General features: G+C 41.8%; 1 protein-coding gene across 2 annotated transcripts in view; it reads left to right on the top strand.

The window, feature by feature from the left end:
• FNDC3B (fibronectin type III domain containing 3B) overlaps positions 1-12,937 on the top strand; it is a 423,729-nt gene that overhangs the window by 86,081 nt on the left and 324,711 nt on the right. For both annotated transcript variants that reach the window (XM_038748752.1, XM_038748114.1), the window contains exon 3: positions 4,819-4,894. In XM_038748752.1, coding sequence (XP_038604680.1) covers positions 4,819-4,894 — 76 coding nt within the window. The remainder of the gene's footprint in view (positions 1-4,818; positions 4,895-12,937) is intronic.

Here is a 12,937-nt window from a genome sequence, read left to right as displayed (position 1 = left end):
AGTGACCCTTCTCTTTCTCTTTCAATAAATCTTTTTCCTCTAAATAAATACCTGGCTGGCAGTATGGAGAGAGGAGGAATGGTAGTGTCCACTCATGAAGTGAGCAAAAAGTTTTAGGATTTGGAAATTAGAAACTGTATTTATGTTTTTGTGTGTGTGTGTGTGTGTGTGTGTGTGTGTGTGTGAGAGAGAGAGAGAGAGAGAGAGAGAGAGAGAGAGAGAAAGAGAGAGAGAGAGAACTTTGAACATTCATTTCTGTTTGTAGACAAAAAAAGAAACAAACCCAGGGCTTCTGTGATACAAAAGGTTAAGTGCCACAGAGTCTGCCAGTGAGTGACTCACCAATTTCACCAAGTCTGTGTGATCTAAGACCTGTTTCTGTTTCATTCATGTCTGTTGTCAGGGAGAGTCATCAGTCTGCTGGGTCCTGTTTTGGATTTTGTGTTTGTTTCCTTTAAAGATTTAAATTGTGACCGAAGTTACAAGAAAGGAATCTTTCCCCAAGACAGTATGTTAAAGACATCTTGTTGATACCAAAATGTACCAGGCTCTTCTATAGGACTAATAAATTTTGTCATCATTGTTTAAGAAAGATTAAATATTAGGATTCAGAAGCTTGAATGGTATCTGAGGTAACTTAATAGACTACAATCTGGTTACTACAGCAACCCAGCAGCATTGAATAGCAGGGACTTAGAGCTTCAAATGAGCTATTGTATTGGAATGCTGAAAAGCATCTCATTCAGTCATTCATCTTCCTGAAGAATGGCAGCTAACTCTAGAGGACAGTCACCTGTAGACGTCTGGAATTCCAAGGGCTTCTCACTGAGAGAGTGGATCAGGCTTGCCTTTAATGATAGCTAAGGAAATTGTTGATCCTTGTCTTGTAATTTCATGGTAAGCTGGTTAATCTAAAATGAGGAGAAACACATGAACTCTAAAAGCCTCCTTTTTTTCTATAACGTGCCTTCATAGTGAAGCCCAGAGTATTACTTTAAGACTCATAGACTCTAAGTTCCTTGTGAGCAGGAATTGTGTCTACCAATTATTTTGTATTGTACTTTCCCAAGTGTCTGGGTTAGTGCTCTGCACACAATAAGTGTTCAATAAATACCATTCATTGATTGACATTGATAATTTTACTTGGAAAAACAAGTACATTAAGGGTAATAATGATAATGGTTTTTTGTTAAGCACTTACTATGTGCCAGGCCCCTACTGAGCGCTGGGGTGGTTACAAACAAATGTAGTTGGACACAGTCCCTATCCCTTATGGGGCTCACAGTCTCTTCCCATTTTACAGATGAGGTAACTGAGGCACAGAGAAGTGAAGTGGTAACACTCTAAGGTCGAAGGTCACACAGCAGACAAGGGGTGGAGCTGGGACCCAGGACCTTCTGATTCCCTGGCCTATGCTCTACCCACTACACCATGCTGCTTCTTGTGGCAGTAGCCAAGATTATTTTAAGTAATAGTAGTGATTATGGTATTTATTAAACACTTACTTTGTCCCAGGCACTGTACTAAGCACTGGGGTGGATACAAGCAAATCAGGTTGGACGCAGTCCCTGTCCCGCACAGGGCTCACAATGTTAGTCCCCATTTTACAGATGAGGTAACTGAGGCACAGAGAAGTGAAGTGACTTGCCCAAGGCCACACAGCAGACAAGTGGCGGAGCTGGGATTAAAACCCATGACCTTCTGATTCCCAGGCCCGTGCTTGCCCATAGGATGGTCTCCGTTGTCTGGATTCCATCCAGTCGCCGAAGTAGCTCAGGTTAGACTGTTAGCTGCTGGGGGTGGCCATAAGACAGCAGAAAAGAAAAGGCTTTCTCACTCTCTCCATTTCTTTCCTTTCTCTCCTTTTCCTGATTCCTTTTTTACTCCCTTTCTGTTCTGTGGTCATGACCATAGCTCCTGCCTAGCCTCCATCCTGTCCATATCAGAAATTTATTTATTGATATTAATGTCTGTCTCCCCCTCTGGACTCTAAGCTCGTTGTAGTCAGGGAATGTGTCTTTATTGTTATATTGAACTCTCCCAAGTGCATAGTACAGTGCTCTGCATACAGTGAGCACTCATTAAATGCGATTGACTGGCTGACTGGATAACTACTGTATTAAAGGCCCTGGTACAGGATAGCTGGTTTGCTTAGGTCATAGTGTGCTTTCATCACAGTTAGCCAGCACATCCTGTCCTGTTCCTTTTTCTCTGCTGCTTCTCCCTGATGACTCTTATTTTTCCCCTCTGCTGCACTCCCATCTAACCCCCTCCCCACATCCTCTAAACTCTCTAACCGTAATCTGAAATCTGGTCACTTTAATGGCCCTTTATTCGGGGTGTTATCAAGTGCTCTAGTCTTTATTTGGATAATAAATGTTCATCCAAGATTTCAATCTGATTCCATCTTTAAAAGGTTTTAGGAGAAGCAGCATGGCTTAGTGGATAGAGCACAGGCCTACGAGTCAGATGGACCTGGGTTCTAATCCTGCCATGTGTCTGCTGCATGATCTTGAGCAAGTCACTTTCCTTCCACAGATCTTTTAGTTGACTGACAGTAGTCTAGCGGAAAGAACACAGGGCTGGAATTTAGGAGACCTGGGTTCTAATCCCAGCTCTGCCACTTACCTAATGCGTGACTGTGCATCAGTTACTTGATCTGTAAAATAATAATGGTGGTATTTAATGCTTACTATGTGCCAGGCACTGTACCAAGAGCTGGGGTGGTTACAAGCAAATCAGGATGGAAACAGTCCGTGTCCCACATAGGGCTCACAGTCTCAATCCCCATTTTACAGATGAGGGACCTGGAGAAGTGAAGTGACTTGCCCTAGATCACACAGGGGATAGGCGAAGGAGTCAGAATTAGAACCCATAACCTTCTGACTCTCAGGGCCATCATGCTCTATCCACTGCACCTGTTCTCCCTTCCCCTTGGACTTCGAGCCCATTCCAGGACAAGGACTGAATCTGGTCTGATAGCCACTCAGTTCTTAGTACTGTGCTTGGCACCTAGTAAGCACTTAAGAAACACCTCAGTTAATATTATTACTATCACAGAGTCTTGAGATTCTGGTAATTCATGGTCTGGCACATGAGCGTTCTGGCGTGCTGCACCACTTCTGCATGAGCAATTGTTTCTAAATGTGGAAGTGACAGGAGAGAGACTCCCTTAGCTGCCCTGTCCTCCTGAGAGACACTAACTTCCCCTTTCACTTGCTGCCCGTTTTTTTAACACAATAATCTAGTGCATTCCACCCCATCTCCTCCTCTCCCAACTTCGTGAATTATTCATGAGGGAGAGATGTCAGTTTCTAGTCGTTTATGGCAGAAGTGAAAGATGGAATGGCTTTTATCTTGTTTTTTTTATCTCTTTAGACCCTCTTTGCAGTAAGTATGTAAGGAGGAAAATGGGATTTTTCTCCTCATTCTGGGAAACTAACATTGAAAAACTAAAATTATGGTTCTATATTTAAAATAATTTAACAAGTTGCATTTCAAACTTCACATGAGACAATGGGCTCCTGTTTTATCATTTTCAGAATCACATAGTAATCATTTTATGGCTTTGCAGACTTTTCTGGCCACTTGGCCAAAACTATGCCATTGCAGCTTGGATTGTGATCTTGAATTTTTTTCAAATATTAATAAAGTACCTATTCTTTTGAGATGTCTATGAATAGGAAGTTAAATACTATTTAACCTGTAATGTGTAATGTACCATCATATGGAAAATGGGATTCATTGAAGGTCAGAACTGTGAAGATGAGTTCTTTAGTGTTGTGACAGTTGGCCACGAGTATTTTTAATATGAGACATTAACCAGACAAATGTCAAGGCAATTTGGAAAATGCATCTTTAATTTGAATGTGTTAACTACGGCCTATTTATGGTATTATGGTGTTTAGTAAGTAGAAGCCTTATGAAAACTAGCTTCGTGGGGATTTAATTGGAGTGTTTAGAGTAGTATACATAAATATTTCTCACTTAGACCAATAAAACCCCAAAACACTTACATTGTTTTCTGTTGTTATTGTTGTAGCGATGGAATCCCATAAATTAGGTCAATAGAGTGCATATGAAAACAAAATTTAGAGTTGAGAGGCCTCCACATGTTTATTAGAGGGCTGCAAGACCAGCATGGTCTTTTCATTCAACATTTTCACTTCCCTTTTTAATGAAGAACTTTAATGAGCCCTCTCCAAAGAGCATAAATGGACTGTTCTTAGATTTGAAGTTTTGCCACTGTTTTGGCAGCCCTGAAGAATATATTTGTGCTAATTTAATGACTTAAAGTTTTTCATGTTTTTACGAATTATAGAACTCCATTAGTATGTAAACTTTATAGTAACCAAGCTACTTTTTGCTTACCTCATTCATTCATTCATTCAATCGTATTTATTGAGCACTTACTGTGCAGAGCACTGTACCAAGCGCTTGGGAAGTACAAGTTTGTAACATATAGAGGTGGTCCCTACGCAACAGCAGGCTCACAGGCTAGAAGGGGGAGACAGACCACAAAACAAAACATATAAACCAAATAAAATAAATAGAATAAACATGTAATAGTAAAATAAATAGAGTAATAAATATGTACAAACATATATACATATATACAGGTGCTGTGGGGAGGGGAAGGAGGTAAGGCAGGGGGATGGAGATGGGGAGTAGGGGGAGAGGAAGAAGGGGGCTCAGTCTGGGAAGGCCTCCTGGAGGAGGTGAGCTGTCTGGGGCATGTATTTCAGTATAATCAGACTTTTGAAATGGACAAACCAGATGTTTCAGCATTAAATTAAAATCAATGTGTTATTTTGGCAGGTCATTCTAGTTCAAGTTAATCCAGGTGAAACTTTTACAATAAGGGCTGAGGATGGCACTCTTCAATGCATTCAAGGTAAGGAAGATTTTTGCATTGTTTCAAGATTTCTAATGCATGGTTTATTCTCTTGAGGAATTGACATGTAGTCTGTGTTTGTGCTTTTATAGAAGTAAACTGCGTGAATGTGGGGGTTTGGCAAGTGGAGCCATCATAATTCCCTTGAGGGACCCTGACAGACTGTAGAAGGGAACGAGCTCATTAACTAACTCAGTAGCCATGGTTTGTGGGACTTGGTTTTCGTAGAGCGATTGTGACGGGAAATTCCAGCTTTGAAACCTCTGTCTCCATCCTGGATTTATCTTCAGGAATGTAGAGTGCTTGCTTAAACATTGCTGAAACAGCCCAAATTGCAGGGAATTCCATAAGACCTAACCGTAACAGTCTTGCAGAGTTCTGAAAGCGGGAGTAGATTTGTCCTAAATCTACTAAGATCCTAATTTCGGTTGTTTCATCTAAGATCCTGATTTCTCTATTAAGATGTTCTCATGTGGAATGAAACTGTCTCAGAATAGCTATTCTCACTCCACAGTGAACTCTGCAAAGAAAAACTAATTAGGACAACTCAACCCTGTAGTTAGTTTCTACATGCTGCTGTGCTGGAGGGTTGGCATTTCTTCAAGCTGTTTCTAGCAGCCTTCTAACTGTGGTGTAAATAAACTTGACCTGGGGCTGTATTAGTGCTGGAGTGTAGACTACCAGACTGCAGGCCACGTTTGACACCTGTGAATTAGCCCAACAATAAATAAATAATCTTGGGGAAATGTCCTCAATTTCTCATAATGAACTCAATAGAAATGCAGCTTCCTGAAACTTAGTGAACAATTAACAAACATGGTAGAAGTGTTCAATCCCACCAGTTCAATTGTATAGAAAAGTAGGAAAGAAACACTCATAGATTTTGTACTGAATGACCATTTCCCTAGAAGCAAGGGTGCCACCTCCATGGGGGGGTAAAGGGTAAAGGGATGTGGGGGCGGCACTGGTGGCTCTCCCCACTCCTAGACGAGGAGGTAGTGTGACTCCACACGCATTACTCCCGCCACGCAGGGCACCGTGATGACAGCATAGTGGCCATTTTGTGGAAGAATTTACAGCCTTGGAGGATTTTTAAGTCCTTCCACTGGCCCCCAAGCATTTTGCATCCCCTTCCTAGTTCCAGCTCTGTCAGAGCCATGGAACTCGGTGACAAGAACCTCACCACAAGGAAGCTTGGTGCCCCACAGTTATACAAACCCAAAACATCCACGATTCGAAGTGTCCGGTACCGTATTGGAACCAGATGGGGACAGGTCAGGTGAAAGGCAGACTGTCATCAGAAAAAAAGACAACTGGCCACCCTAACTTCAAGTAGGCAAATGTGGCCTTGGCCCCCATGGGATTTGCGTTGTTGGAGGCGGGTGACACTGGTGACTTTATTTCCACAGCTTTTTAGGCAGGGAAGGCAAATAAACCATAATAAGGTGGTCTGCCTCGTGGACCCACATGGGCACCTAAAAGTGGATCTGGGGGGTCGCTTCAGTAGATTGCACCTTTGACAGCTGATGATGGCTCCCTCACTTATCTGGGAACCCTGGGAGATTCCTCTGGGTTCCAAGGCTGGGTCAGTGTCCTTTTGACTGCACTGGGGCCTCTTCCTCTTTTTTACTTTCCTCCCTCTTTTCTGTTTCCTCTTTTGTCAGTCAGTCGTATTTATTGAGAGCTTACTGTGTGTGGAACACTGTACTAAGTGCTTGGGAGAATACAGAGAAGCAGCATCACAGTGGATGGAGCACAGGCCTGGGAGTCAGAAGGTCATGGGTTCTAATCCTGGCTCCACCACTTGTCCACTGTATGACCTTGGGCAAGTCACTTCACTTCTCTGGGCCTCAGTTACCTCATCTATAAAATGGGGATTGAGATTGTGAGCCCCACATGGGACAAGGGACTGTCCCTTGTTGCCAACTTGTACTTCCCAAGCACAGTAAGTGCTCAATAAATATGATTGATTGATTGATTGTGTCCAACCTGAATTGCTTGTATACATCCCAGGGCTTAGTATAGTGCCTGGCACATAAGCGCTTAACAAATACCATAATACTAGTAATTCCTGTTTATTGTTATTAATTATTAACAGTATAACAGAAACTTTACCTCTTTCTCAGACCATTTTCTTTTCTCACCTTTGTGAGGTTCTAGCCCACCTAAGGTGATGCTCAAAATCCCCCCCACCTTTTTTTAATTGTATGTTAAGCACTGTATGTTAAACACTGTTCTGAGTGTTGGGTTAGATACAAGTGAGTTAGGTTGGACACAGTCCTTTCCTGCATGGGGCTCACAGTCTAAGTAGGAGGGAGAACAGAAGAACTGAGGCACAGAGAAGTGAAGTGACTTGCCTAAAGTCACACAGCAAGCAGTTGGCAGAGCTGGGATTAGAACCCAGGTCTTCTGACTCCCAGGCCTGTACTCTTTCCTGTAGGCCAGGCTGCTTCTCCACAACGTTTGCATTTCATGCTTTGCCTAATGCAGATTGATTATGAAATCTGTCTGGAGTCAAACAGGTATTTTGATGACAACAGAAATTATTATTGCTTGACCATTCTCCCGACTATTCACAGTGCTCCTCTAACTGGATTATATTAAGAAAAAAGCCTTGCTCTTTGTTAATAAATAATATGGAGGAACTTCATGCCTTGGAAGCTCCATAAATATTTAATAATATTGCATATGGTTGCTATCGAGGTGCAGCACTGTAGTTAACCTCTGCAGATGTCTTTACTTTATGTCATATTAAAACCGTAAACCTGAAACTAGTAAAACAAAACAGAAACTAGATTAAATGTTTTAGTACAAATGTTGTAGGTTCACTCAATTCCAAAAGTAAACAAGTAAATTTCCATATCTAATCATAATGGCAGGGAAGCAGTCCCCAAATTGGTGAAACTCTGAACCAACCTTTTTTTTTAAAAAAAAAAAAAATAGAGATCTCATCTTCATTCTTTGAAGGGCATGTAAACTCAGGGGCAAAGGAGAGAGGATGTGATAATAAAATATTAGTGGAGCTTCTACTGTGTGTAAGGTGCTGTTCTATCACTCCGTTTAAAAACACTTTCATCATGTTGGTATTGAATTTTAACGCCTCTGTTATTTAGAGAAAACAGCTGCATTGTTGGTTTAAGTACTTCTCTCTCCCTTTGAAGTATTTTGATTGGCTTGATAGACCGATTCAAGTGCTTAATTCAAGAGAAGCAGCATGACCTAATGGAGCGATCATGGGCCTGGGAGTCCGAGGACCCGGGTTCTAATCCTGATACGTCACTTGTCTGCTGTGTGACCTTGGGCCAGTCACTTCACTTCTGTGTGTTTCAGTTTCCTCATCTGCAAAATGGGAATTCAGTACTTGTTCTCCCTACTTAGACTGAGAGCCCCATGTGGGACAAGGGGCTATGTGTCCCGTTCCCCCCATCCCCAACGCTTATGTTTGACACATTGTAAGGGCTTAACACCCCTCTCAGGATCACACCTGCAGAGTTTTCAGTACTCTACCAGTCTTGGCTGTGGGAGAGAGAGTCAAGCAGAGGCCTTCCCATTCCATTTCTAGCTTGAGCAGTGGCAATATGCTACAAGTCAAAACTCAACGTGCTGGGCATCAGCGACATGGGAGAGAGACGAGGGCAGAGATTCGAGTTGACTTCATGGAAGAAGGCAATGGCAAACCACTTTTGTATTTTGACCAAGAAAACTCCATGGATCCGCTACCAAGAGCGATTGCGGATGGAGAGTGGGATGTTCTGGGAGAGATGTATCCATGGAGTCGCTATGGGTTGGAGATGACTCGACAGTGTAAGACAAGTGCTTAACAAATACCATTATTATCATTATTATTGTTATTAGTGTGCATACAGTAGTCTAAGCTCATTGTGGGCTGGGAATGGCTTTTTATTGTTGTATAAGTACTCTCCCAAGAGCTTAGTACAATGTTCTGCACATAGGAAATACTCAATAAATACGATTGACTGACTGACCGACTAACTACAGTAAGTGCTCAATAGATACTATTGATTGATTCAAGATTATTTTAATGTAGCAGATGACAGTAGACATATTTAGTGTACATAATGGAAGGTGTTTTTATATGCGTATCTCTGTATGCATGTGTGTGTGTGTATGCACACACAGATACACACACACACACACACACACAATTATTTTGGATTTTGGGAACACACTGTTATGCTTTACCTGACTTACCAAGGTAAGTAATGTTTTTTGGGGGGGCACTTTAACTAACACCCTATTTTCATGGAACTAATTGAGTGCTAAGCAATTAAGGGTTAAACATTACACTCCTGGAAGTATCAGGAGAGGAAAAGCATCCTAAGCACCTTGGCCTAGTGGAGAGAGCCTGGAATCAGATTAGACCTGCCGTCTAATCCTGTCTTCCCTACTTGTCTGCTGTGTGACTTTGGACAAATCACTTAACATCTCTGTGCCTCAGTTTCCTCATCTTTAAAATGGGATAAGACTGTGAGCCCCATGAGGAACTAGGGCTGTGCCTCACCTGATTATCTTTTATCTACCTTAGCGCATAGTACACTGCCTGGCCTATAGTAAGTGCTTAATTTAACTTAGAGAAGCACCGTGGCTCAGTGGAAAGAGCATGGGCTTGGGAGTCAGAGGTCATGGGTTCTAATCCCGACTCTGCCACTTGTCAGCTGTGTGACTTTGGAAGTCACACTTCACTTCTCTGAACCTGTTACCTCATCTGTAAAATGGGGATTAAGACTGTGAGCCCCACGTGGGACAATCTGATCACCTTGTATCCCCCCCCAACACTTAGAACAGTGCTTCACACATAGTAAGTGCTTAACAAATACCATTGTTATTATTATTATTTTCATCAACAAATACCATCAAAAAAGGACTGAGTCCCTGCTGTCAAGAAACTTAGTCTAATGACAGAGAACAGCCAACATATTATTACAGTCAAATAATTCATTAGACCCAAACACAGTGAAAATTTACATATGTATATATTTCTTTGGCCAGTACAACTCCATAAAACTGGATTTCAAAACCAGCCATAATAGAGGACAATAAAATCAATCTTTTTATATGATATAATTGTTAATCTTCATATAAATCTTGTAATGTTACCTTAATAGAATGGATCTAGTTTCAGAGTTAAATTACTTTTTGTTCTGGGTATATCCATGTCAACTGCTTTACAGAATAGATGCCCACTGGAATTTTCGTATTTTTATTTTTAAACTAGCTCCTCATTCATGTCTCTACTGTAGTGTCATGCTCAGAGTGAGTGTAATTCACCCAACCGCCAACTTCACAGTACATATGTACATATTTAAATTATATATCATGAAGTATTTATATTAACGTCTGTCTCCCACTCTATGCTGTAAACCTGTTAAGGGCAGAAAGCGTATCTGGTATTTCTGTTGTATCGTAGACTCCCAAGGGCTTAGTACAGTACTCTGCTCATAGTAATGCTCAATAAATACCATTGATTGAATGTTGAGTGTATTTAATATTTTTCAAAATGTGATCTGTTAAAATATATACAATTATGCACTCTCAAACAAAATATTAAAATTGAACTGTACGTTTAAAACATATTTGGGGGCATAAGGTGAGTTTTCAGTTGGTAATATTTGTCAATAGTGAAGGTGAGGTTTTAGTAAAATGTGAAATCACTAAATAACAGAATGCAAGTTGCATTCTCACATAGTCTCATTTTAATTTCAGATTTCAGTTGTAAGATTATTCAACCTAAAACTGCTATTATACATAGAAAGGAAATTATGGAATAAACAGCTGAACCCTTTGGGAATCTTTTTATTTTTTCCTTGCCCAAGTCCTTGGTAATAGGGGGGAAAAAACAGAGGAAATATCCAGTGTGTAGGGGAAGTAGAATCATTCTTAGTCAAAAATTTCTCAATATATTCCATGACACATCAATCACAGGTCTGAAAGGGGCAGTAGGAGGTTATGTTCCTTCTTCTGACTCTAGGCAGTTTGGAATAGAAATCCAGACAAAGGGTTTTTTTTTGTTGTTTGTTTTTTTCCTTTCCTAGAGTGAATTGCTTCGAGTAAGATATTTGTAGAAATGGAAAATTCCTGTCATGACTTGTCCTGGCTGGCATGGGTGTTGATGTGGTAGAAGAAGGATCCTGGCCTTCCATTTAGACTCTAAGCTTATCCTGGTCAGGGAACCTGTGTGCTAATTCTGTTATATTGTACTCTGTCAAGGGCTTAGAACAGTGCCCTGCACATAGTTCCCCTTCTGTTCTCTGTCTACACTCACTCCCTTGGTGAACTCATTCACTCCCATGGCTTCAGCTATCGTCTCTATGCTGATGACACCCAAATCTACATCTCTGCCCCTGCTCTCTCTTCTTCCCTTCATGCTCGTGTCTCCTTCAGAACATCTCCATCTGGATGTTTGCTTGCCATCTAAAACTCAATATGTCCAACACTGAACTCCTTATCTTCCCTCCCAAACCCTGCCCTCTCCCTGACTTTCCTGTGACTGTAAAGGCACTACCATCCTTCCCGTCTCACAAGCCCTCAACCATGGTGTCATCGTTGACTCCGCTCTCTCGTTTACCCCACACATCCAATCCGTCACCAAAACCTGCCCGTCTCACCTCCACAACATTGCCAAGATCTGCCCTTTTCTCTCCATCCAAACTACTACCTTGCTGGTTCAATCTCTCATCCTATCCCAACTGGATTACTGCATCAGCCTCCTCTCTGATCTCCTATCCTCTTGTCTCTCCCTACTTCAGTCTATACTTCACCCTGCTGCCCGGATCATATTTGTGCAGAAACACTCTGGGCATGTTACTCCCCTCCTCAGAAATCTCCAGTGGCTGCCCGTCAACCTACACATCAAGGAAAACTCCTCACTCTCACTTCAAGGCTTTCCATCACCTCGCCCCCTCTACCTCACCTCCTTTCTCTCCTTCTACAGTCCAGCCCGCACCCTCTGCTCCTCTGCCGCTAACCTCCTCACTGTGCCTTGTTCTCGCCTTTCCCGCCATGAACCCCCAGCCACGTCCTCCCCCTGGCCTGGAATGCCCTCCCTCTGCACATCTGCCAAGCTAGCTCTCTAGCTCTCTTCCTCCCTTCAAAGCCTTACTGAGAGCTCACCTCCTCCAGGAGGCTTTCCCAGACTGAGCCCCCTCTTTCCTTTCCCCCTTCCCATCCCCCCGCCTTACCTCCTTCCCCTCCCCACAGCACTTGTATATATATTTGTACAGATTTATTACTCTATTTTACTTGTACATATTTACTATTCTATTTATTTTGTTAATGATGTGCATCCAGCTTTAATTCTATTTGTTCTGACGACTTTGACACCTGTCTACATGTTTTGTTTTGTTGTCTGTCTCCCCCTTCTAGACTGTGAGCCTGTTGTTGGGTAGGGACCGTCTCTATATGCTGGTGACTTGTACTTCCCAAGCGCTTAGTACAGCACACAGTAAGCGCTCAATAAATATGGTTGAATGAATGGTTAGCACTCAATAAATACATTGACTGATTGTTTGATTCACTGGCTACTGTGAATAGGTGGCTGGATATAGAGAGAAGCAGTGTGACCCAGTGAATAAAGTACTGTTGCAGGAGTCAGAAGGAGCTGGGCTCTAATCCTGGTTCTGTCACATGATGCTGTGTGACCTTGGGCAAGTCAGTTAACTTCTCTGTGCCTCAGTTACCTCATCTGTAAGATTGGGATTGAGACTGGGAGCCCAGTGTGGGCCAGGGACTGTGTCCAACCTGATCAGCTTACCTAGCACCTACCCTGGCACTTAACAAATGCCACAATTATTATTAATTATTATTAATATTATTATTATTATTATTATTATGAATTATTATTAATTCATTCAATCAATCATATTTATTGAGTGCTTACTGTGTGCAGAGCACTGTACTAAGTGCTTGGGAAGTACAAGTATTATAGGCCATACATGAGCCAAAATCCTTTCCAAACTCTTCATCATCTTTCACTGAAATGCAGGACTGTATCGATGGCTAATAATAATAATGATGGCATTTTTT

The sequence above is a fragment of the Tachyglossus aculeatus genome, chromosome 1 (genome assembly GCF_015852505.1).
Source record: "Tachyglossus aculeatus isolate mTacAcu1 chromosome 1, mTacAcu1.pri, whole genome shotgun sequence".
Lineage (NCBI taxonomy): Eukaryota > Metazoa > Chordata > Mammalia > Monotremata > Tachyglossidae > Tachyglossus > Tachyglossus aculeatus.
The sequence above is the reverse complement of the archived record's forward strand: the minus strand, read 5'-3'. Positions and strand labels throughout refer to the sequence as shown.